General features: G+C 49.9%; 1 protein-coding gene across 2 annotated transcripts in view; it reads right to left on the bottom strand.

The window, feature by feature from the left end:
- Positions 1–15,543: 15,543 nt before the first annotated feature.
- The window catches only part of SLC9A1 (solute carrier family 9 member A1), a 50,657-nt gene continuing 41,446 nt past the window's right edge, over positions 15,544–24,754 (bottom strand). Inside the window, exons 4-12 of one of the 2 annotated variants that reach the window (XM_082612345.1) lie at positions 24,058–24,275; positions 22,890–23,092; positions 20,866–20,955; positions 20,321–20,391; positions 20,029–20,202; positions 19,678–19,792; positions 19,413–19,514; positions 18,023–18,095; positions 15,544–17,347 (exon numbers count right to left, since the gene is read on the bottom strand). In XM_082612345.1, coding sequence (XP_082468471.1) covers positions 17,061–17,347; positions 18,023–18,095; positions 19,413–19,514; positions 19,678–19,792; positions 20,029–20,202; positions 20,321–20,391; positions 20,866–20,955; positions 22,890–23,092; positions 24,058–24,275 — 1,333 coding nt within the window. In that variant the 3' untranslated portion in view covers positions 15,544–17,060. Of the gene's footprint in view, positions 17,402–18,022; positions 18,096–19,412; positions 19,515–19,677; positions 19,793–20,028; positions 20,203–20,320; positions 20,392–20,865; positions 20,956–22,889; positions 23,093–24,057; positions 24,276–24,754 lie in introns of both variants that reach the window. The other variant, XM_082612344.1, reaches the window with a different exon arrangement.

The raw sequence follows: 24,754 nt of genomic DNA on the forward strand, positions 1-24,754 counted from the left end.
ACTTAAAAGTGCTTAAAATGGCAAACTTTGTGTTATACATATTCTACCACAATTAAAATAGACAAAGTAAGATGCATTGATGGATAAATACATGATGAAGCAAATATAGCAAAATGTTAACAATTGTAGAATCCAGGCAGTGAGTATATGTGCATTCATTGTACAGTTTCTTCAACTTTTCCATGCATTTGAAATTTTTCAAAATAAAATATTGGGAAAAAATAGATATGGGAAAATAGTAATAGTGTAAATTAGTACAACATTCCTGGAAAACAATTCAGCAACATTTATCAAGAGCCTTGTCCCATTAATTTCCCTGTTCTAAGGGAATAATTGGAATGAGAACAAAGATGTATGTAAAGCTGGAATTGTTACTTTAATACTTGGCAGAACTTAGCGTGGAGGCCTGGGGTTTTCTCTGTGGGAAGATATTTGACTGCCGATTCAATTTACTCATGTGATGAGCAGACTCTAAGATGAACCCCTTCTGGTATCAAGTCTTTGTGTAATCTGCTCCCCTTGAGTGTGGGAAAGACATGTGATTTGCTCCTAAACAATAGAATGTGGAGTCATGGAAAGTCACTTCCATGATTAGGTTACGTAAGATTGTAAATTCTGGCTGGCTGGCAGACTCTCCCTAGACTCTCCCTATTGCCTTTTTGGCTTGTACCCTCTGATGAGGCAAGTGGCTGTGTTGGAGAGGTCCGTGTGGCAAGAAACAGATGGTGACCTCAGGTTAAGAGCCAGCTGGGAACTGAAGCCCAGAGTCCAACAACTTTTGAGGGACTGGATTCTGCAAACAACCATGTGAACCTACAAGTGGACTTTCCCCAGTTGAGCCTTCAGATAAGACCTAGCCCTGGCCAACAATTGCAGCCTTGAGAGAGATTCTGAAACAGAGCCCCCACCTAAGATGTGCCCAGACTCCTAACCCACAGAAATCATGAGATAATAAACATGTGGTTTTAATTTGCTAAGTTTGTTGTAATTTGTCACATAGCCATAGGTTACTAATTATAGAACTATTCAGCTACCTTATTACTTTTTGATTCAGTTTTGGAAAGTAGTAGTTTTCTAGAAATGTATTCATTTTGCCTCAGTTTTCAAATATATTGGCATAAAGTTGTTCTGTTTAAAAACTTGATTGTAAAATATAACTCACATACAGGAAGGTGCATAAAACATAAATGCATAGTATAATGTACAATTACAAAGCAAACATCTGTGTAATCACCACCCAAGTCAAGAAATAGAATATTGCCAGCACCACAAGAATCCCCATGGGCCCCTTCTCAATCACATCCCCACCTTTCCTCTTAGGAGTAATCATTCTTTTATTTACTGTTATCTCTGCCTAGTGTTATAGTTTCATCATTCTATATAGCTTATCCATCCTTATATAATATAGTTTAGATTTTTCTGTTCTTGAATTTTAAATAAATGGAAAAATCCCCTACATATCTTTTGTGTTTTGCTTCTTTTGCTCATCACTGGCTTTATAACATTAATTCATGTTGTTGTGAAGTTCTAGTTTATTGTCACTGCTGTTTAATATTCCATGGTATGATTATACCAAAATTGACTTAGCTATTTTATTATTGATAGGTATTTTGATTGTTTCCAGTTTGGGGCTCCATAAATAATTCTCCTCTGAACATTTTTGTACATGTCTCCTGGTGCACAGTCCATGCATTTCTTAGGGCATTTTTCCAGTGGGGATGTTGCAGCGTCACAGGATGTGAGTATTTATACCACTTTACTGGAGAATGCCAAACTTTCCCCCAGAGTAGTTGGGCTAATAGTCACCAGCAGTGTATGAGAGTTCCTGTTGGACCATACCCTTGTGACCACTTGTCTTGTCCCACTTTTGAATTTTACCCAACTGGTGTGTGTATAGCGGTATTTCATTATAGTTTTTGTACTACCTTGATTATTTATGGAGTTAAGCACTTTTCCATGTATTTATTGGTCATTCGGATTTCCTTTTTTTTTGCAAAGCATGCATTGAATTTATTTGTCCATTTTTCTATTTGGTGGGTTTGTCTTTTCTTGTTGATTTGCAGGAGTTCTTTATATATTTGAAATAAGACTCCTTTATCAGTTATATGTGTTCAAGTATTATTCCATTGTATGGCTTGTCTTTTCATTCTCTTTGTGGAGTTTCTGGATTCTGATATAATTAAATGTATCTATTTTTCCTTTATGGTCACTTATGATAACTTGTTCCCTTGTTTGCATGGTTAACGGTTCACATTTTAAAAAACATAACTTGTTGAAATTTTGAGGCTTAGGATGATGGTGCATTCCTTCGGAGGGCATTTGCTTCTATCAGGTGCTAGGGGGCATTACAAGCCCAGGATCATTTTAAATTAAATTTACAGTCTGAATATTTGGAGACCATGATAGATGATGTGAATTGTATGCATAAGGGACAGCTTCAGGAAGCAACTTCTCAGGGATATGGTTTCTTTCCTCCTGCTCTTTTCGGCACCATGTCGTATTTCCTTGTAATCCCCAGGGGCGGGGGTGGGATGGTTTCTGCTGCTTCACTCTTACAGTGAGAGTGTGGCCCCTTGGGGTCTCTTATCAGCTTCTCCTTCTTGATTAGGTCCTAGGCTTTGTGAGATCTCAAACCTGAAGCCCATCAGATATCAAACCCAAAGTTGGCAAATGACCTCAGGGAAAGATAGCTCCACACCTTGACTAACCTCACTCATTTGGCTTAGGTTTTGCCTGGTTATTCATTACAAGCTTGTCAGAATTCAAGGATGCTTATTCATTATAAGCATCTTCCTAAAAAAATCTTCTTTTCAGGAAGATGTTTTTAGGAAGATGCTTACCAGAAACTTCACTCCCAAAGACTTATGTACTAAGATGTTAATTGGCAAACTAGTTAAAATACATACAAATTAGGTAGAATAGGTAGTGTTCAAAAAAAGGTGAATTATTAAATTATGATATCCATATATGATAATTACCATGCCCATTTTCTAAAATACACCCTATGGCAAAGACTGTCAGATGTCCATCAAAATCTGTTGTCTCCTGCTTTTGTATTAGCAGTAAGGTTACTTTGCTGCCAAGCTAGAAACTACATTTCCCAGCCTCCATTGTAGCTGGATGTAGCTACATGATAGATTATTATCAGTGGATGTGAGCAAAAGTGATGGGTGTCACCTCCAAGCCCAGGCCTTCAAGTTTAGCTGCATTCCCCTTCATGCCCTTTTTTTTTTCCCATTGGGCTAAACATGGGCCATGATTTGACTTTGAAGATGAAGACAACACCTTAGGAGATGTCAGAGCCACAGGATGGGAGAGACCTAGTCCCTGAATGACCGTAGGGAGCACAGTGGCCCCAACAATCTGGACCACTCATCTCAGGATTGTTACATGAGAAAAACAAACAAACTTCTGTTGAGTTACTGTATTTGGGGATATCTTTGTTATAGCACTTTGCCTTTCCCCCTAATTAATACACACCCACTTAATGCTCCCATTTCATGGAGATGTCAATCCATTGACCTCAGTTGTTCTTCTTCCTCCCATCTTTACTTCTCTTGGGATCTCTTCTTGATTCTACGGTCTCTTATGACAATCACATCCCTGCAATATTAAGTCTTTAGCCCCTCTTTCATTTCATTTTACTTGGCAAAACTCATCCTTCTGGTGCCTGTGTTCAAGTATCTGAAGATCACTGATAAAATCATACAGTTAAGGCTGACTGGTTTTCTTTTCTCAAATAGAAAATGGACTCAACATGGAAAATTCTTCTATGTTTTTTGAATAAGCACAATTTCCTTCTTCTCTACTCTCTCAAGATTATAGTTTCATTTCTTTTCCTTGTTCTTCAAAATTTGTACCTCCTTTCCTAGGTTCATTCTTGTTTGGTGACCTTGCCTCATTTTTTCCTAAGAGAATTAAAGCCTTCAATCACACCGACATGTTTCATCTTCCCACCACTAAATCTGCAAACCCACCTGCTTCTGCAGGCCCTGGAGAAGCTGGCCCTGCTTCTCTCAAGGGTGTCTGACTCTGAATCTCTGCCTCTTTTACATTCTCAAAGTGTTTTCTTCTCAACTGGGTCATTTTCCAATAGCTCACGGATATCTGTAATATCTCTCTTGTTTCACCCGACAAAACAAGACACATATCTCTATTCACTTTCTATCCCATATGACACACAACCACAGACTTAGTGGCTTAAAACAATCCAGATTTATTGCATCACAGCTTCTGTGGGTCAGAAGTCCAGCAGGTTTTTGCTGGGCTCTCTGTCCAGGGTCTCACCAGGCTGAAAGCAAGGCTCTGGTTGGCCAAGGCTCTGATCTCCTCTGAAGCCCAGGTTCCTCTTCAAACTCACTAGTTGGTGGCAGAATTCAGCTCCTTGCTTCTCTATCCACACTGTCTCCCTAGGTTAGTGTCAGTTCATCTGGTGATGTGGCTTTAAACGCCATTTAGATACTGAAAGACTCACACCATTTTATCTCTAGCCCAAACCTCTTCCCCAAGCTCCAGACTCATTTCTGTGGGAACTTATCTGATAGTTTCATTCAGCTCTCTCACTGGCATCTCAAACTAAACGTGTCCTAAAGGGAACTCTGGATTTCCTGCTCCCCAAACCTGTTCTCCCTCTGGGTGACTGCACCAACCCGCACCCAGTCAGAGAGCCAGGAACCTGGAGTTTTCCTTGATCCCTGCCTTACCCTCACTTCTCATACACAGCTTGTCAGGGTCTGTCATTATACCTCTAAATTACACACATCTGAATCAGTACTGTCTGCACCTTAGTCCTGACCTCTGTCACCTTTTCCTGGACTACTGTTCTAGTCTCCTTACTTCCTACTTCCATCCCAGACCCCCTAAATCAATTCACCATATGGCCCAAAGGAATCATTTAAAAGCATAAATCAGGTAATATAACTTTCCTGCTTAAGTCATGTGAATAATTTCCCAATGCACTTCAAATAAAATTCACTTTCTGGGACTTCCCTGGCGGTCCAGTGGTAAAGACACCATCTTGCACTGCAGAGGGTGCAGGTTTGATCCCTGCTCGGGGAACTAAGATACCACATGCCTCGCAGAGCGGCCAAAAAAAAAAAAAAAAAATTCACTTTCCCCCCTGGCCTATGAAGTCTGTGGTCTGTGTAATCTGACCACTGTCTCCTCTGAAGCTCTCAAAAATGTCATCGTCCTGCCCATTCCTCTGACTGAACAATCTCTCTACTGTTCATCAGGGCTGGTTCCCTCTTTCCTTCAGCTGTGGTTTAAATGGTACCAGCTCAGAGAGCCCTTCGCTCTCCAATGAATCTAAAGGGTCCCCTCCTAGTACTCCCTCCGTCTCTTTCAGGGCACTTGTTTGATGGGTGCACTTATTTATTGTCCATATGCCCCACCAGCCCATGGTTGGTTTCACCTTTGCACGAATGGTGAACTTGCAGAGAATGGGACGCTATTCTAGCTGTGGGACTGGGCTGACTTCTAACCAGCCAGGCTCCCAGGAGCCTCCCAAGTAGCAGCAGAACAGCGAGTGCTGCAGGTGAATTATCCAGGATGTGAACTCAGGGCTGGTCACTAGATTTTTTATTTTTTATTTTTTTAAATTTACTTTTGGCTGCATTGGGTCTTCGTTGGGTTGCGCGGGCTTCTCATTGCAGTGGCTTCTCTTGTTGTGGAGCACGGGCTCTAGGCTCGAGAGCTTCAGTAGTTGTGGCTCTCAGGCTCTATAGCACAGGCTCAGTTGTAGCACACGGGCTTAGTTGCTCCCCGGCATGTGGGATCTTCCCGGAACAGGGTTCGAACCTGTGTCCCCCGCATTGGCAGGTGGATTCTTAACCACTGCGCTACCTGGGAAGCCCCAGATTTTTTGATATCATTTTTTAAATGGATATAAAATTTACACATAGTGGGCTTCCCTGGTGGTGCAGTGGTTGAGAGTCCGCCTGCCGATGCAAGGGACACGGGTTCGTGCCCCGGTCCGGGAAGATCCCACATGCCGCGGAGCTGCTGGGCCCGTGAGCCATGACCGCTGAGCCTGCGCGTCCGGAGCCTGTGCTCCGCAACGGGAGAGGCCACAGCAGTGAGAGGCCTGCGTACCGCAAAAAAAAAAAAAAAAAAAATTTACACATAGTAAAATGCACACATCCTAAATGTACAATTCAATGAGTTTTTGTTTTTTTGTTTTTTTTGCGGTATGCGGGCCTCTCACTGCTGTGGCCTCTCCCGTTGCGGAGCACAGGCTCCGGACGCGCAGGCTCAGCGGTCATGGCTCACGGGCCCAGCCGCTCCGCGGCATGTGGGATCTTCCCGGACCGGGGCACGAACCCGTGTCCCCTGCATCGGCAGGCGGACTCTCAACCACTGCACCACCAGGGAAGCCCAGGGAAGCCCTTCAATGGGTTTTGATAACACCCTGATCAAGATATAGAACACTTCTATCACCCCCAAAATTCCTACTTTCCCCTTTCTGGTCAATCCCCAAACCCCACAGGCAACCACTGTTGGTAGCTAGATTTTTTTTTTTTTTTTTGCGGTACGCGGGCCCCTCATTGCTGTGGCCTCTCCCGCTGCGGAGCACAGGCTCCGGACGCGCAGGCCCAGCGGCCATGGCCCATGGGCCCAGCCGCTCTGTGGCATGCAGGATCCTCCCGGCCCGGGGCACAAACCCGTGTCCCCCGCATCGGCAGGCGGACTCCCAACCACTGCGCCACCAGGGAAGCCCGGTATCTAGATTTTTATTCCCTGTTCAGGCAAGGGCAGTGGAGTGTTTCTATGATACTCCAGCCAATCCATATACCTTGACACCACTATTTTTATCAATGAGACCCATTTCTATAATTAAAAAAATTTTTTAATTTATTTTATTTTTTAGCAATAAAGGTATGTATATTGTTTTTGTAGACAGCGCTATTGCACACTTAATAGACTACAGAATAGTGTAAATATGAATTAAAAATATTTTTTATTTTATATGGGACTACATTGATTTATAATGTGTTAGTTTCAGGTGTACAGCAAAGTGATTCAGTTATACATATACATCTATCTATTCTTTTTCAAATTATTTTCCCATTTAGGTTATTACAGAATATTGAGCAGTTCCCTGTGCTATACAGTAAGTCCTTGTTGGTTATTTGTTTTAAATATAGTAATGGGTATATGTCAGTCCCAAGCTCCCAATTTATCCCTCCCCCTCAGTGAGACCCATTTCTAATATTCAGTGTGCTAACTGGCACAGCTTCTGGGGTGAATGGGAAATAAAATAAGCTGAAGCTCTGGTAGTGGTCAGGACTGGAGAATGGCCCTTCTGGCTAAATGAGAGCTGATAACTTCCAACCCTCTTCCCTCTCAGTGTGAATTCCCAATCAGAGCAACTGTCTGCTCCCTGGAGCAGAGCTTAAACTAATACACGTCTAACATCTCGCTGTTTATGCTCAAATTCAGACACTACAGCGAAGCAGAACCAGTGGAACAGGCTAAGCAAAAGGGACCTTTGGGGGTTGGATAGTGGGCCTGGAAAGCCAGCCAGTGGACCCAGTGCTGGTGGGCTGCTGAAACAGTGAGTCTGGGTGATGTGTCCTCCAGGGCACACACCCAGCCCAGCAGACGTAGATCACATCAGAACACAGTCTTCCCTTATGACCTGCCACCTTGTTTCAGAGCCACCCTTGACCTCCCCCTCCGCCTTCCACAATGCAGGCTGGTACCAGGGACTCCTTGGGGATGTGGAAGGAGAAACAGCTCCAGAGATGCTTGACCAAGGCTGCCCCCATCTCTTTCTCTGCAGCTCCCAGACTTTCCACCTTGGACTCAGGGACTCCCTCTCCTGGGTTCAATTTCCTTGGTCTTTCTTCCTTACATCACTCTCTAGGACACCCTGGGCACTAAGAAGGTGGGCTTCAACTATCTACAAGTGTCCCCTTCCACACCCCCATCCTCTCCCTGAGCACAGAGAACAGCATACAGTGGGTCCTCAAAAAATATTCCTTGGTGGAAAATTGCTTTCCTGGCTCTCACTGGCATGATCCTTCTACTGAGTTTATGACATGGGCAGTAATTGTGAATCCTTTGTTACAGACAAGGAAATGAGGCTGAGTGTGTCTGCCTCACCAGGCTGCCAGTTCTTCCAGGATGGGGCTCTGTGCTTCCATCTCTCCACACCAACACACACCCCTCACTGAGCCTATTTGCTGAATTGCACGAGGGCAGCTAAGGCTTAGTTTCCTTATCCGTAAAATGATGCATCATGTCTGGCGTTCTCCATGTGCCAGTACCGGTCCACTCTTCACTTTTCTCCATTCTGCACTGGTCAACAGAGGCTGACATTTCCTAAGACTGCAGCTCTCATCAGGTTCTGGGACTGTCCCTTGCTCCCTGGGTGGTGAAGCTTCCTGCTGCTGCTAGCCCCTGAGTACCTCACCAGCCTTTCTTGGTTCCTTTAACTGTGCCCACTACTTTGAAATAATCTTTTCATCAAACCCTTTTCAATTACCCCTTTAAATGTGCCATCTGTTTCCATCCAGTGCCCTGACTGCTACAATAATTGGTACCAGAATAGCCTCGGGAAACAGATTCTTGGCTGGGATTCTGGGATTCTGGGATTGGGTTGCTCACACATCTTGATTAGTGTGTGAACAGCCTCCTTGACGGGGGTAATGGACGATGGTTATCTGCGGCACCACAGTTACTGCCTTTATGACCAGTGGTGGCGTGACAGGAACTGGTAAGATATTGGGAGATCAAGTAGCTATGACACTTAGTCACTATGGTGACAGAAGTGATTACAAAGACTGGGGTGGCCTTCTGACTCTACATTTGATTGCCCTTGGAAACACACACAAAGGGAAAAAAAAAACAGATGGAAAGCCTTGAACTGGACTAAATGGGAAAGAATTCTCATTATGGTCCTAGAGGCAATGAGAGGTGATGGAGTGCATCCTGAGGAAAATCAGCATCCCTTGTGAGGAAACTGCCCCAAGTGAAGTCCCTGCAGGATATTTATGCTAGGAAGGCTGGTTTCCTCAGGCTGAAGACGGGGGGTGGGGGCTCGGGGCGGGGTAGGGCTGCTGCCTTCACCAACGAGGAAGATTCAGGAGGTGTTGGGGGTTCCAAGTTCTGACCAAATGTCCCCATCCCATGCCTGGGCTTCCCATTCTTTCTTTTTTTTCTTTTCTTTTTTTTTTTTGTGGTACGCGGGCCTCTCACTGTTGTGGCCTCTCCCGTTGTGGAGCACAGGCTCTGGACGCGCAGGCTCAGCAGCCATGGCTCACGGGCCCAGCCACTCTGCGGCATGTGGGATCTTCCCAGACCGGGGCACGAACCCGTGTCCACTGCATCAGCAGGCGGACTCTCAACCACTGTGCCACCAGGGAAGCCCCCCCATTCTTTCTTAACCAGTGCCTTTCCATTAGCATAAGGGACTTGGTAGGGTTGCACATTTAACTGGCTCTGCAACCCTGGGGCCCTGACCATCAAGGCCTGGGCTTGGTCCTCTGCTATATCTGCTCTGTGACTACCAGAATCAAAGATTCCTTCAGAGTCATTCTGGAGGCTTTTTGAATGTCCACCCTTGCACTGAGTCATGAGTTCAAGGCTTTCAATTCATTTTTAGCCTGAGTGAGCTCAATGTAAATTAACTGGCAGAATTCCACCGCTGATTTCCTGACTCATGGTAAAAGAGCACTTAGGCGTGGAAGGGTCAAATGGAAGCCCCTGAATGGCAACGTCCCCACCATCAAAACAGCAAACCAAAGGCAACACTACATCCCTAAGGGAATTCTAGAAATTAATGCCACCATCAAGGATCTGAGATATGTCAGGGGGTCATTCCTATTAAGACTCAGTTTAACATACCTATTTGGCTGGTGCAAAAACCAGTTGGGTCTTGAGGAAAGACTATAGATTACTGTAATTAATTATAGATTAATGTAATTACTATAGTTAACTAGGTGGGATGCCAATTGTAACTGTGATTCCAGACATGAAATCTTTACTGGAACGAATCAACACAACTCTTGCCCTTGTGTACATCTTTGACCCCAAATTCTTACTTTTCTATTCCACTAAGTAAAGATCATCAGAATTAGTTTGCCTTTGTGTAGCAGGGACAGCAGTATATCTTCACTCTACTACCTCAGGGCTTTGTTTACTCTCCTGATTTCTGCCATAATATAGTCCAAAGGATACTGATCATCTTGACATGGTTCCAAACATGCTGGTCCATTATATTGATGACATTACGGTAATTGGGCCTAGTGAGCAGGAAATTGCAAGCACTTTAGATTCTTAGTAGAACATATGTATGCCAAAGGAAGGGTGATACATCCCACAAAAATTCAGAGGAATGCCTTGTCAGTGAAGTTTCTAGGGTAGCCAGTGGTCTGGGGTATGTCAGGATATCGCCTCCAAAATGAGAGACAAGTTACTGAACCTGATACTGCCTACAACAAAGAGAGAGGGAAAACATTTGATGGGACTCTGGATTTTTGAGGCAATATATACTACATGTGGTCATGCTGTTCTACCCATTTACTGGAAAAACCTATAATACTGCAAGTTTTGAGTGAGGCCTGCAGCAAGATAAGACTCTACAGCAGGTCCAGACTGCAGAGCAAGCTGCTCTGTCACATGAGCTTTACGATTTAGAAGTTTATGGCAGAAAAAGATGCTGTAGGGACAAGCTCCAGTAGGAGAGTGGCAGTACAGTTACAGACCCTTAGGGTTCTGGATTAATTCATGCCCTCTTCTGCCAATAGCTATTCTCCACTTAAAAACAGCTCCTGGCTCAGAGCTGGGCATGATAAAGACTGAATGCCTGACTGTGGGACACCAAGTGACCCATGCAACCGGAACTGGACATTTTCTGATCCATCTAATCATCATATTGGACATGCATGGCAACATTCTATTATTAAATAGTATATATGAGATCAGGTCTGAGCAAGTCCGGAAGGCACAAGGAAATTGCAGGAACAGGTGGCTCAAATTCCTGTGGTAGGTACTCAGTGCTTCACTGCTTCTCTCTCAACCCAAAGGTCGGGAAGTTGCTATGGCAAGTTATCATGGAGGAAAAAGCAGACATGGTTTCCAAATGAGTCTGCATGGTATGTGAGCACCAGCCAGAAATGGATAATTGCCACATTAAAGCCACACTCAGAGTGTCTCTAAAAGACAGTGATGAAGAGGTATCCTCTATGGGCAGAACTTCTTGTTATACTGATTGTCCATTTTGCATGGAAGGAGAGATGACCAGAGGTACAGATCTACTCTGATTCATGAGCAGTGGCTCACAAGTTGACTAGCTGGTCAGGGACTTGAAAATAAGAAGATTGGGAGATAGGTGATGAAGAGTTAAGAGGTCTAAGGGAAAGACATCTGGATGAATGGCTTGAAATGGGCACAGGTGTTGAAGTTATTTTTAACCCACACAAATGTCCTGAGAGGGCATCCATTGTGAGGGAGGGTCTCAGTGAGCAGGTGGACAAGATGACCTATCCTGTTGATGTCAACTTCTTTCCCCATCTGCCCTGGTTCTTGCTCAATGGGCCCACATACAGAGTGGCCACGATGGCAGGGATAGGGGCTATTCATAGTGTGGTAGATGAATAATGACCTCCCAGAGATGTCCATGTCCTAATCCTAGGGACTTGTGAATATATTTTATATGACAAAGGGTAAATTAAGGTAGCAGATAGGATTAAGGTTGCTAACCAGCTGACCTTAAAAATAGGGAGATTATCCTGAATTACCTGGGTGGACCCGGTGTCATTACAAGGGTCTTTAAATGTGGAAGCAGGAGTCAGAGTCAGGGTGGTGTGAGGTGAGAAAGATTCTACTGGCCGTGGCTGGATTTGAAGATGTAAAGTGGGAGCAAGCCAAGGAATGCAGGCAGCCTCTAGAAGCTGGAAAAGGCAAGAAAACAGATTCTCCTCTAGAGATTCCAGAAAGGACTGCACCCTTGCTGACACCTTGATTTTAGCCCAGTTAAACTCATTTCAGTCTTCTGACCTCCCAAAATGTAAGATAATAAATTTGTGTTGTTTTAAGCCACTAAGTTTGTGGTAATTTATTACAGCAGCCATATAAAGCTAGTACACATAGACTCAACAGATTTCCCTCACCAAATCTGATTGGGCAGTTGGCATTGTTGAGTGCCCCAGCTGCCAGCAGCAAAGACCAAGCTGAGTTCCCTGTATGGCACTATTCCCTGGGGCAATGGTTCTCAAAGTGTGGACCAGGAAGCCCTGGGGGTCCCCAAGACTCTTCCAGGGGTTCTATGAGGTCAAATCTACCTTGTTAATACTAAGACAGTATTTGCCTTTTTCACTGTTATTCTTTCATGCGTGTACAGTGGAATTTTCCAGAGGCTACACAACGTGTATACAACAGACTGAATGCTGAAGCAGATCTGAGAATCTAGCTCTCTTTTATTAAGCCAGACTCTAAACAGATTTGCAAACATGTCAAATAATGCCACTCTTCTCACAATTTTTGTTTTGAAAGTTGTTTTTCATTAAAATATTTTATTTACGTTGCTATGTAATGGGTTTATTAGTTTTAAATAGTTTAAAGCTTTAATTTCTAATCCAGTAAAATATAAACTGTATAAACAAAAGCCCTTTGCAATTTTTAAGAGTATAGCTTTTCAATAATTTTGAAGAGTGTAAAGGGATCCTGAGACCTAAAAAATCTGAGAGCCACTGCCCTAGGGGGACCAGCTACTTACCTAATGGTAGGTTGATTGTCCCCTTCCTTCGTAAGGGATCTATGACCTCATGGTAATGAATATGGATTCCTGCTCCGGACTTGGCTTCCCTGCCTGCAGTGCTTCTGCCAGCCTCATCATTTTTGGACTTGCTTATTCATCACTATGCTATCCCACACATTGCCTATTTTCATTTTATGGTGAAGGGCACATAGCAATGGTCTCACCCATGGAACGCACTGGACGCACACTGTGCCCCATCGCTCAAAAGCAGCTGACTGGATAGAGAAATCTTCAGCTCCAGCTGGGAGACAGCAACCTTCAGGGTTAGGTTATTGACGTGTAGGACGCAGTATAAAATCAGCAGCTCCACCTCTCTCACAGCCAGAATGCAGAGACCCAGGGACCAAGGGGTGGAAGTGAAGGTGGCTCCTCTCACTATTATTCCAATTAACCTCCTGGAGGAATTTTTGCTGTCCATCGTTCAACTTTGTGTTCAGTGGGTCTGGAGTCCTTAGTGTCCAAGGGAGGAATACTTTCTCCAGGCAACACAGATGTGGTTCCTTGAAATTGGAAGTAGAGTCTTCCTTCCGGTCATTTTGAGCTCTGTATGTTGCTTAACTAAAAGGCAGAGTGGGCATCAACTGTACCAGACAGAGTGATGAATCTGGAAAATGGAAGGCGGGCAGGAAGGCCACGTCTGGAATCCAGAGGATTCACTGGGTACCTCTCAGATCTCCCATGTCTAATAACAACAGTGGGAAACAGCAACCCAATAGACCAAAGACCAATAAGAACCTGAATCGCATAGGAATAAAGACTTAGGACACACACACACACCTGGTAAAGAACCAGATTAGCCAAAGTGCTGGCAGCTGGAGAGAGGAGCATGGAAGGGGTGGAAGAAGGCGTGACTGCTATAAATATATTTATGTTGTGATCAGCGTGACCTCATGACCAGCTACAGAAGCGGGGCTGGAGCAGGTTTCTGCTGTCTGATTGAAAGAGCCTTGATGATGACTAAGTTAGGCTCCAGGTGAGTGTGACTGAAGGATGACAAGGATATGGTGGCTGATGAGACTGTTTTTTCCCTGTTAGGTTTGAGCTTTCTTTACCCCTTAATTTTTTTTAAGTATTGAGGTGAAATTCACATAACATAAAACAAGCCTTTTTTTTTTTTTTTTTTTTTTTTTTTTTTGCGGTACGCGGGCCTCTCACTGTTGTGGCCTCTCCCGCTGCAGAGCACAGGCTCCGGACGCACAGGCTCAGCGGCCATGGCTCACAGGCCCAGCCGCTCCGCGGCACGTGGGATCTTCCTGGACCGGGGCACGAACCCGTGTCCCCTGCATCGGCAGGCGGAATCTCAACCACTGCGCCACCAGGGAAGCCCCAAACAAGCCATTTTAAAGTGAACAATCAGTGGCATTTGTGCAACCATCACCATGATCTATTTTCAAAATTTTTCATTACCCCAAATTCTGAAACCATTAAGCAATAGGAATATGAGTTTAACAAGGACAAGAGTGAATAGTGGGGGAGGAGGGGGGGTAAGGAATTGCTCTGCTGGGATGATACCTTGTCTCCCCTCTAAATCCACTCTCCCCTTGTTCCATTCCTGGAAGGCTGACCTCTGTGGACTACACTCAGTGAAGTCACTCAGGTGCCTTCGCTTTTGGCTTGCAGATGGGTCTGACCAAGGGGAGGCACCAGCAGGATCAAAGTCAGAATATTTATCCCCTGGCTCCGCCTGGCAGAGGCTGTGTTCTGCTCCCCATGGCTGCAGCCCCAGCAGGGCATTCCCCCCCGCCCCCATAGTAACAACTCCCTCCTTTTGCTCTTCAGGTCTAGGAATTGTAACGGCTTCCTGTAATGTGAACCCCCTGGGTCCCACCCCTGGTAGGTTCCCTTAACCCTGCCCCTACCTCTGTAAAGACTTCCTTAGTTGAAGGCTCTTCAGTAACCCTTTGAGTGTACCATCCGTTTCTACCTGGGACACTGATACAAAAATGGATGGTGTGGTCCCTCCATATGGTCCTTTTGGCATAGACCACTTCAGATTTTATGGATCAAACCAGCTCTGTTCACAGGTCCCAGTCTGGGCAAAGGAGATGCTTTCCTCCACAAAGCAGGTTCCAAGGGTGCCGGGGGTGTGTACCAAGGCCTCACTGCCCTCTGGCGGTCAGCTCCTGAAAATGCACCTCAGATATCCAACCTCAGCTGAACTCAGCGCACGGGGCACTGGTGCTGAGCCCATTTCACTCCTGAGCACGTCTCACCCAGGGGTTATTGTCCCCACTTTACAGCGGAGAGCCTCTCCATTGCCCTTAGTATAAACCAAAATCTCGACCATGGGCTGCAAGGTCCCATCTTCGCCTCCCCTCCTGTCACTCTGACCCAGCCACATCAGCCTTTCCTCAGATCCTAGGGTGTTCCCAGACGCAGCTCCCAGTTAGAACATTCGGGCACTCTCTGAAACCTTCTTCATCTGGTTAACCTCAGCTCATCCTGTAGTTCTATCCATCACTTAGGAAAGTCCTCCTCGTCACCCCTTCCTCCCCTCACTGTCACACACACACACACACACACACACACACACACACACACACACGTTTTCCGCAGTACTGATTAATGGTGTTCTTCCCCAGAGGCTGAAAGAGCCTGAAGGCAGGGAGCATCTTGCTTTGCTCACAGCTGTATTCCTGGTGCTGGACCCACAGTAATAACCACACCAGCCCCTGACATGGATTAAGTGTTTCTCTGTGCCAGCCATTGAGCCAAGTCCTTCTGGGCTCTGGGCCACCCTCCTCCCACAAGTCCCTGGTCCCCAGGGAGCAGCCCTCGACTCTATCAAAAACTCACACGGATTTATTAGAATATGAAAAAGATTCGGTTTCTTCTGTACAGGCGGCAGAGCGGCAGCAGCTGTGGTGGCTTTGAACATGGTTGTCAACGTCACCCTTGCATGGTGACTCCTGCCCAAAACAGCACTTACATGGAGAGGAGGGGGGACAGGTGAGCACCCACTGCCCAGTCCATTGGGAAGGGGGACGCTCTGACTATTGCACAATCCTGGGGAAAGGAGTACCCTTGGGAGAAGGACAGACACCAGTAGGCCTGGGCCTGGCCCATGGTGGCAGTGGGAGTAGGAGTGTGTGCCTGTGAGCAAAGGCCTCTGGGGGCCCAGGACTCAGCCCACCCACCAGCCCTGGCCAGTGGGAGATGCTCAGGGGAGGCCCCTCCCCTGAGGACGGGGCTCCACAGCAAGCTGGGTGCAGTGCTTACAAGAGGTTCCAGGGGCCAATGGGGGAGGGGAGAGGGATGAGTGAAAGAACAGGCCAGCGGGAACTGAGGGTCAGGCCCAAGAGAAAGAAGGTGCCAGGAGGCCCGGCATCTGTGAGTTAGAGAAAATCATGATTAGGGTGTGTATGTGAGCGGGTGAGGTCATTTCTGAAATCAGAGCCCTGGGGACAGAGGGCTGTTATGGTGGACAGTGTTGGGCAGACAGGCACAGATGAGGATGGGTAATGCTCCAGAGTAGGATGGCTGGAGCTCTGTTTAGCTAGAGGTTTTCAAAAATGTTTTAAAAACAGGAATGCCCTCTGTGCAAATAGAATCATACATGGAAGTGTGAACAAACAAAACAGATAAAAAGGCAGCACTTTCTGGTGCCCCTGACAGTGGCCCCTGAAGGGCCCAGTGGTCCCCACTGGAGCACAGTTTGGAGAGCTGAGTCATATCATCGTCCAAAGCGCCCCAGCTGCACACAGAGCTCAGAGATGCCCTCAGCCTGCAGCTCTGAGTAAGGACAGGTCAGGTGGCTGGCCAGGGTGACAGAGCTGGCAGGAGGAGGGTGGGACGGCCATGGGTCACTGATCCCTCCCCCAGTCAGATGCCTGGTCCCCTAGTCTTAACGCTGTTAATGGAGGGCCCGGCCTAGGCCAACAGAGGCCTCAGCTCCTTCCCTTTCCAGGAGGGACCAAGGCTGAGCCAGAGGCTCTTTGGTTAGAAACTAAGATTGACTTCGATGAGGAGGGTGACAGATTGGGAGGGGGCCCTCCGAGGTCTGGGAAACTCAGAGGCCCTGGTCTGGGTATGGGAGAGAGCTTGGATCAGGAAGGGCAGGGTTTGCCTCAGCCCAGCAGGTCTGCCAAAGGACTGGGAAGGCAGTTCTGCTGGGAGTGCGCTTCCCAGGAGGCAGGGGGAGCCGTGCTGCGGTGGGGGCTGTGGGCCCAGCTGCCATGCGACAGGGGGAGGGGCAGGGCCAATCCAGGTCGGGAAGGACGAGGGGAGCCCCGCCAGCAGACCCCTGCTCTGGTGGGAGAGTCTGTGGTGGGACGGGCACCGCCCGCTGGCCCCAGTGCTACTGGCCCTTGGGGATGAAAGGCTCTCCCTCCCCAGGCTCAGGATGGGGGCCTGGGTCACTGAGGCAGCGCTGTAACCTCTGGGAGCTGGGGCTGTCACTTGGCGCAGGGGTGAAGACGTCGTCGGTGCCTGGGGACGAGGGCTCCTTGGTCCGCATCATGATGCCCCTGTCGTTGTCCTCATGGTCCTCCTCGGCCACCCTTCCTGGATCCCGGCTCAGCCCCAAGACCTTGCCCTTCAGCTCCTCGTTCACCAGGTCCACAGACTCGGGCGACTGCGGGGAGGCTGGGTCGATGGTGATCACAGGCAAGTCGGCCTTTGGCTCATAGGCCAGCGGGTCTGGGGACAGAGAGCCAGGCACAAGCTGGCTTCTGCCCCTGAGCCCTGCCCAGCGTGAGCCCCACCTCAGCCCGTGCCAGCGACTCCTACAGAACCTCAGCAATCCTGGAGCGCTTCAAGTCACTCCACAGGGGCCTTTCCAAGCCCCTGTCAACACAGCAGATTGCTTTTCTTCCCCTCGGACTGGGGTCTGAGAGGTAGGACTGTGCTCCCCTCCTCAGCCCTGGGGCTCCCGTAGGAGCCCCTCCTCAGACCAAGAATTCAGGCTCCGTCCTGAGTCACCGGGTCCTGGAAGGCCTGCCCTTGTTTTCCCCACATGCTGGTGACCCCAACGGTGCAGCCGCCTCCGGCCTCCCTGCCAGGCACCCAGCTCCTCGGCATGAGCCCCACGTGGAGCGCTCTGTCCCTGGGGAGGACAGCAGGGCCACTCTTCTGCCCCCGTTGGTGAACCCCCAAATCTACCCGATGTAGGAGGAGCTTGGGAGGAGGTCAGGGAGGGAGCAGCCCGTCCTCCCCGCGGGCTCTCTGAGGCCCGTTCCTGTTGGAGCCTCATCCTCGAGATGGTGGCACTGTGTGCCCAGCCTTGAGGCCCCTCGCCCAGCACCCTACGCCCTGCCTTACCTGAGCCAATGCGGGCCCGCGACATGGTGGGCGAGTCCAGCTTGTGGGCCGGCACCGTCAGGTAGTTGTTGATCTGACAGAGGAAGAGCAGACAGGGGTGAGCATGGGCAGCCCCTCTGGATGGCACCCAAGGCCAGTGGCCACACCCTCCTTTGGTGTGTCTGGGGTGCCGCTCCCTGTCTTCCTGGGCCAGTGCTAGGTCCTGAGGGCTTGGCCCAGCCTCTTGTCAAGCTCTGCAACCTCCGGGGTGGCCTTGAACACCCCCCTCGCTGCCCCGCCTCTCCCACGGTGACACCTGCCCAGACTCTAGCTCCAGCCCACACCTACCCATGAGGTACAGACCCAGAGAGTCAACTCAGGAGTGTCACCTGAGCCCTGGATGGCCCCCAGGTATCTCAGTGCAACATGCTAAAACTGAACTCAGCTTCTTATCTTCCTTCAAAAGCTGTTCTTTCCTCGGTGGACCCTCTCTCAGCCACCACTCCCGACTACCCCAATGGAAGGCTAGACGTGACCCCTGACTCCTTTTCCTCTTCCCTCAGTCCCACCTCAGTCTGGTGACCAAGTCTTGCTGCTTCCACCTCCTAAATGTCCCTTGAATCTACCTGCTCCTTTCCTCCGCCTGCCACTGCCCTAAGCCGGGCCACCCCCACTGCTCCCCATGTCGTTCCCTTGCTTAGAACCCTCCTTCATGACTCTCCACGCCCTTGGAATACAGCTCAAACCCTTACACCATTAACAAGCTTCCTGGAAAGCTGAGCCCCCTTAGTCTGTGGTCAGGAACTTATGCACAGCTTCTTCCTTCTGCCTGGACCTCCCTCTGCCACACTCCCTCCCCTGTGGCTCTTATTCCTAAGCATACCCTGACCACTTCCTTGTTCAAGGTGCTCAGGGCCCCTTGCACTTCCTGTCCTACACGGGCTACTGCATGAGAAGCTCCGTAAGGGAGGGACTGGGCCAATTCACCACCGGATTCACAGAGGATACTTTGCTGCTTGGCACTTAGGAACCGCTCCACAAATGCTTCCTGAACAAATGAATGAAGGCGTGTGTGCCTTGCTTTGTGATTTTGGACAGGTCCCTTTCCCCTGAGCCTTAGTTTTCTCACTAGAAAATGAGGGGTTAGAGCACAGGGACAGACTCTTCTAGCTCTGATGCCTGAGGACACAATGGGGAAGGGGGCCTCTTTGCTGCTCTGAGTGGGGAAGGGGGAGAGAAGGCAGCTTTCTGGAACCCGCCCTGGGGCTCAGTCTTTGAAACAAGTGGAGGAGGCCAAAAAATCAGATCCCAGTGGCTCTATCTCCAAAAGGGCCTGGTGATGGCGGTGCAGGAAGAGGAAGAACCCAGGCTCCCGGAGAAAGGTGGGAGCCAGCTCCAGTCCCAGACACACCTTCTGCTCCAGCTGCCGGGCCTTCTGTCTCTGGAGCAGCATCTGGTTCCAGGCCTCCTCGTAGGGGTCTGCCACCAGCGTGTGTCTGTTGTAGGACCGCAGCTGTGGGAGGAACAGTTGTCAGGCAGGGCAGGCCCCAGAAGCCGGGCCTGGAGGGGCTGGGCGGCTCTGGGTGTGTGGCGCGGGGCTGGGGCAGGGAGTGGGCAGAGAGTGGGCAGAGGGGCTCCTCTGCTGTAGGGGGGCCGGGTGGGGAGCAGTTCCTCACCCGCTGCCTGGTCTTCTGCAAGTTATTCCTCAGGATCTTGCGGATCTCCTCTTCCTTGTCCTTGGACAGTGCTGGCAGGATGCGCTCGGCAGGCAGGGACTTGGGGTGGATGTTCCTGGGATAACGGGGCACAGATGAGAAAACTCCTGGGACCCTGGGGCCTGCTGGGCTGGGCCAGAAGGGTCCCCCGAGGATGGCCGGGGTGGGGGGTGGGCCAAGCCTCAGGTCCTCAGTGTGGCCCTGCAGCTCTCCCGCCCACCCCGGTAGGATGCCCCAGGGGGCCTGCTCCAGGTGGGTGTCGAGGAGTCAGTGTGCCTGCAGAGGCTGCCAGGGTTGGCCACTAGCACTCACTGCATGGAGACGGTGGAGACGGCAGAGGGGATCTTGCCCATGCCCCCACTTTCCACCAGCTCGATAGCCTGCTTCATCTCCATCTTGTGGTAGAAAGCGATAAGCTGGGGCTCCTTGGAGCGCTCGCCAGCTATCAGACACTTCTTCACATACTTCTTATTAAACCGATTGAGCCTGGTGGGAGGAGGGAGGACATGGATGAAGCCACCTCCTGGGATGGGTTGATGCCCAGGCCCCGGGAGACCCTTACCTGCCCCTCCCCACCCTCCTGCCCACAAGGCCTGCCACCTACTTGTCCTTCCAGTGGTGGTGGCCGTAGTGGCCACAGATGTCCTCGATGCCTGTCAGAAGGTGGTCCAGGAACTGAAACGGGCCCAGGGCCAGGTCAAGCCTTACTACTGGGCTCCTCCCCTACCAAGACTTCTGAATGGGCGTCCCCCTTCCACCCTAGTGCAGCCCTGCTCAGCCCAGCCCTATAGTTCCAGGACCAGCCAGGAGGTGGCACCTATACCTCACTCATCCTGAACCCCAGGGAAACCTCAAGCCCTCTGGCCACTGGGGCCGGGCTGAGACCCCTTCTCTGAACCCACTTGTGCCGATGCCTGGGATAGGTTTCTGCAGAGGCAGAGATTGCATGACGCCCCTTCCTCAAGTTCTCGGCTGCTCATACCACACCTCCCTATTGTGTGACCTGGTGACCTCAGGAGGCTGAAGGACCACCTGGGCACTGGGATGAGGGAGGAGGGGCTGACTGAGGGCATGGACGCGAAGCCTAGCTGCTCCCCAGCTTCCGGAGCCTCCTCCTGCAACACAGGGCCCAGGCCCAGCTTCCAGTACCTGAGTGTGGATCTCCTCGTTGATAGAGCGCTTCGTTTCTTGCTTTTTCTTCACAGCCAGAAGGTCTACCAGGGGCCGAATGGTCATGCCCTGGAGGGCAGGTGGGTGTCAGGCACTGTAGCTCTGCTACTCTGGCAGGGAGGCCACAGAGGTCCCCCACCCCAGGGTCCCTGAGTCTGGGATGCCCTCTGCTCTGAGGTCCCCCATCTCCCAACCTCCCAGCAGCACTTATATAAAGCAGGTCCTTAAGGCCCGCTCCTTCCCAAAGACACAGCCAGCGGTTTCACAGCCCATCCAGCCGAGTGACTCATACACAGGCATCTAGCCCAGGTCAGAGGTCAGAGGGCCTGGGTTCAAGCGTGAGCTCCACCACAGATGCGTTCTGTCACCCCGGGGAAGTCAGGCCTGGCTAACAGGGAGGACCACCTCTGCTCTGCCCCCCTTGCAGGACTGCCACCCAGGAGGACCTAGTAAGAGCAGCAACTAATTTAACTGCACACTTGCCATGTGCCAGGACCAATTGTGTTTTACTAGGATTAGCACTTCAATACCCACAATGACCCTAAGAGGTAAGCCCACTCATTATCCTCAGTTTACAGATGAGAAAACTGAGACTCAAAGAGGTTACGTAACTTCCTAAGATCTCACAGAAGTAGTAAAGCTGGATTCAAACTCAGGCAGGGAGGTCCCTACCTCAAAGCTGCTTTCATTAAAAATGGGCTTGGTAGGGCTTCCCTGGTGGTGCAGTGGTTGAGAATCCGCCTGCCAATGCAGGGGACACAGGTTCAAGCTCTGGTCTGGGAAGATCCCACATGCCACGGAGCAACTAAGCCCGTGCGACACAACTACTGAGCCTGCACTCTAGAGCCTGCAAGCCACTACTGAAGCCCGTGTGCCTAGAGCCCGTGCTCCGTAACAACAGAAGCCACCACAATGAGAGCCCGCGCACCACAACGAAGAGTAGCCCCCACTAGCTGCAACTAGAGAAAAGCCCACGTGCAGCAACTAAGACCCAATGCAGCCAAAAATAAATAAATAAATAAATAAATTTATATTTTTAAAAAAGGGCTTGGTAAACCATTAGCATATACAACTGCAAAGTCAAGGTGATAAAATATTTTTGAAGATGGAAGCAGGGCAAGATGACAAAAGAGGCAGTCCCCTCTCCTTTTAAAGGACAGAAAACAAGTCCAGCCCCAGGAAGTTTCCTCTCTACTGTTTTTTCCCAAGAAGGCAATGATGTTTCCCATCTAGGGCCTGGCCAGGATTAGTGTCCAGGAAAGATGGAGGGGATGGTAGAGAAACAGAGGCCCAGACAGGGTGTTTCTCACTTGCCCAAGATCACAGGTCAGATAAGGAAAAGCAATTTACATCATCTCAGGCTGGGCTTCCTTGGGGACTCTGAGGGCAGTGAGGCTCTCAGCTAAGTCTGGGTTGTTTAAATGCACAGAAATCACAGCCAGCAGGCTGGAAGGATTCTTCAGGATCATCCAGTTCAGTCCCCTCACTTCACAGATGGGGATCTGAGACCCAGAGACAGGAGGAGAGTCTTTCCTGGGGTCAGACTGACAACAGCAGAGCTCTGGCTAACTCCAGACCTCCTGCTGGCCAGCTCAGGGACCTTTCCAGTTCCCCATGTTGTGCTATTATTCCCATTTTACAGATGCAGAAACTAAGATCCTAAGACATTAAACCACTTCCTTAAGCCCCTACACTGAGCATCATGGGCCTGCTGACTGGACCCACTCCTCTTAATGCTATCTGGATTCCCAACTAAACTAGGCAGCAGTCTGGTTACTTTACATTCTGATTGGTCACTTTTCAATGACGCATGATCACAACTCTCCCTTTACAATTTAGGACACTGGGGCCCAGAAAGGGGGAGTGGCTTGTCCCTGTGATAACTGCACTAGTTATCAGTGGAGCTGGGACTAGAACCCATGGGCCTCCTCTTGGGTCATGTGCTTCCTCTTTCCTGGTAGAGTCAGGGTCCCCAGGCAGGGCTGCTCCACCCTGTCCAGCACCTGCACAAAGACGGTGAAGAAGATGACGGTGATGATGGCAGTGAGGAACAGGTCACACATGGGAAAGTGCTTCTTGTCCAGGAGGTAGCCCAGGGAGAAGGCGATGGCCCCTCGCAGGCCCCCGTAGGCAATGATGAACTGGTCCTTGGGGGTCAGCTTCACGATGCGGAACTTGTTGATGAACCAGGTCAGGCCCAGCACACCTGCCGGGGAGGGGAAGAGAGGGGTCAGGCTGTCCTAGGCCCTCCTGGCTTCCGCAGCAGAGAAACTTCTCTGTCTGGAGGAAGCCTCCACTAGTAAGCCCACCCAGCTCACTCATTTCTCAGGTCCCTCAGCCCAAGATGCTCCAGATCCCTCAATCCAAGAGCTGGGTGGATCTTCAGTTTAAGGGGGTCCCTCAATCTGGATATATTTTAGAGACATTACAGAGGCCTCCAGTGGCTGGAGGTCAGGAGGGGGATGGGAAAAGAGATGGCCACAAGTTGATACCTATTAAATATGATGGGTACATGGATCTACTTTTCTGTGTGTTTGAAATCTTCTGTAGTAAAAAGTTATTTAAAAATGCAGAGTTCAGAGTCCAATCTCAACCCACAGAACCAGAATTTCTGCAGGATGAGGCCCAGGATTAAAGGGGTTTTAAGACAGTGCAGCAAGTAAATGCGACGCCCAGACCTAACTGCAGAGAGGAGGTGAGATCCAGAGCGGGGAAGCCATGCAATCACTGAGGTAATGTGTGCCTGGCAGGTGAAGCAGCACCCAAGGGCCTAAGGCCTGGTCCCCGTGTGCACCCCAGGCTGGCAGCAGAGGTTGGGAGGAACTGCAGGCAGCTTTGAAAGTGCTAAAGTCCAGACACTCACAGACCTGGCTCTGTGGGCCTCGGTCCCCTCCCCAGACACCGACAGGCTCAGAATCACAGGGCTCCTGAGGCCCCTCCACTGGCACACCATGACTGTCTCCCCAGAGATCACGGATGCACCTCAAGCACGTCCCTCTCCCCTCAAGGGCCCATTATGGCCTCAGCACTGCAGACAGCATGAGTGGGGAAGCCCAGCCAGGAGCCAACCCCAGCCCCTCCACCCGGCACACTTCTCACACACACACACACACACAGCACCCACCCCCACCACGCACACACACCTCCCCTGGCTCCAGCCCGGGACCTCACCCAGCACTCGGGCGATGAGGCAGAAGAGCAGGGTGCTGATGACAAAGGTCCAGTTCCAGTGGTGGGAGCCGGCCACGGTGGAGACGCCGAGGAAGATGAAGATGAGGGTCTCGCTGACACTGCTCCACATCTTCAGGAAATACTTGATGGTCGTGTGGGACTTGTGGGAGATGTTGGCCTCCACGTAGGGGCGCATCACCACTCCCGAGGCAATGAGTCTGGGGTCAGGGAAGTGCGGGGTTAGGGGTTCAGAGTCGAGCTGTACCCTCCCAAAGCGCCTCCACTGCCAGGGAGGCGGACAGGTGCCCGTCTCCTGAGCTCCCCTTACGAGTCAGACGCCCTGTTCTCACTCAATCTTCTCACCCAACCCTGTAGACACAGGCATATTCTTGTGTTTTCTAGACGAGAGATCTGAGACTTGTAGAAATAAAGTTGCCTGCCCACGGCCACACGGCCAGCGAGTGGCAGAGCTGAGACACAAACGAAGGGCTGCCCGACTCCTAGGCCTGTGCCTTCTCCCCGAGGCCATGCTGCCGCTCCACCTTTCAGAAGTCAAGTCTGAGGCCTCAGGTTTATCCCCCTGAGTGTGGGGTCCCTTTAACCTGTGGGGGTCCCCACGGGGAGCTCTCTTCCGAGCAGCAGCCCAAGCCCTCCCAGTCTGGTGCCCACCCCTGGGCCCCATTCCTGCTGGCCCAGC

This window comes from Mesoplodon mirus (assembly GCF_964341445.2).
Source record: "Mesoplodon mirus genome assembly, chromosome: 3".
Taxonomy (NCBI): Eukaryota; Metazoa; Chordata; class Mammalia; order Artiodactyla; family Ziphiidae; genus Mesoplodon; species Mesoplodon mirus.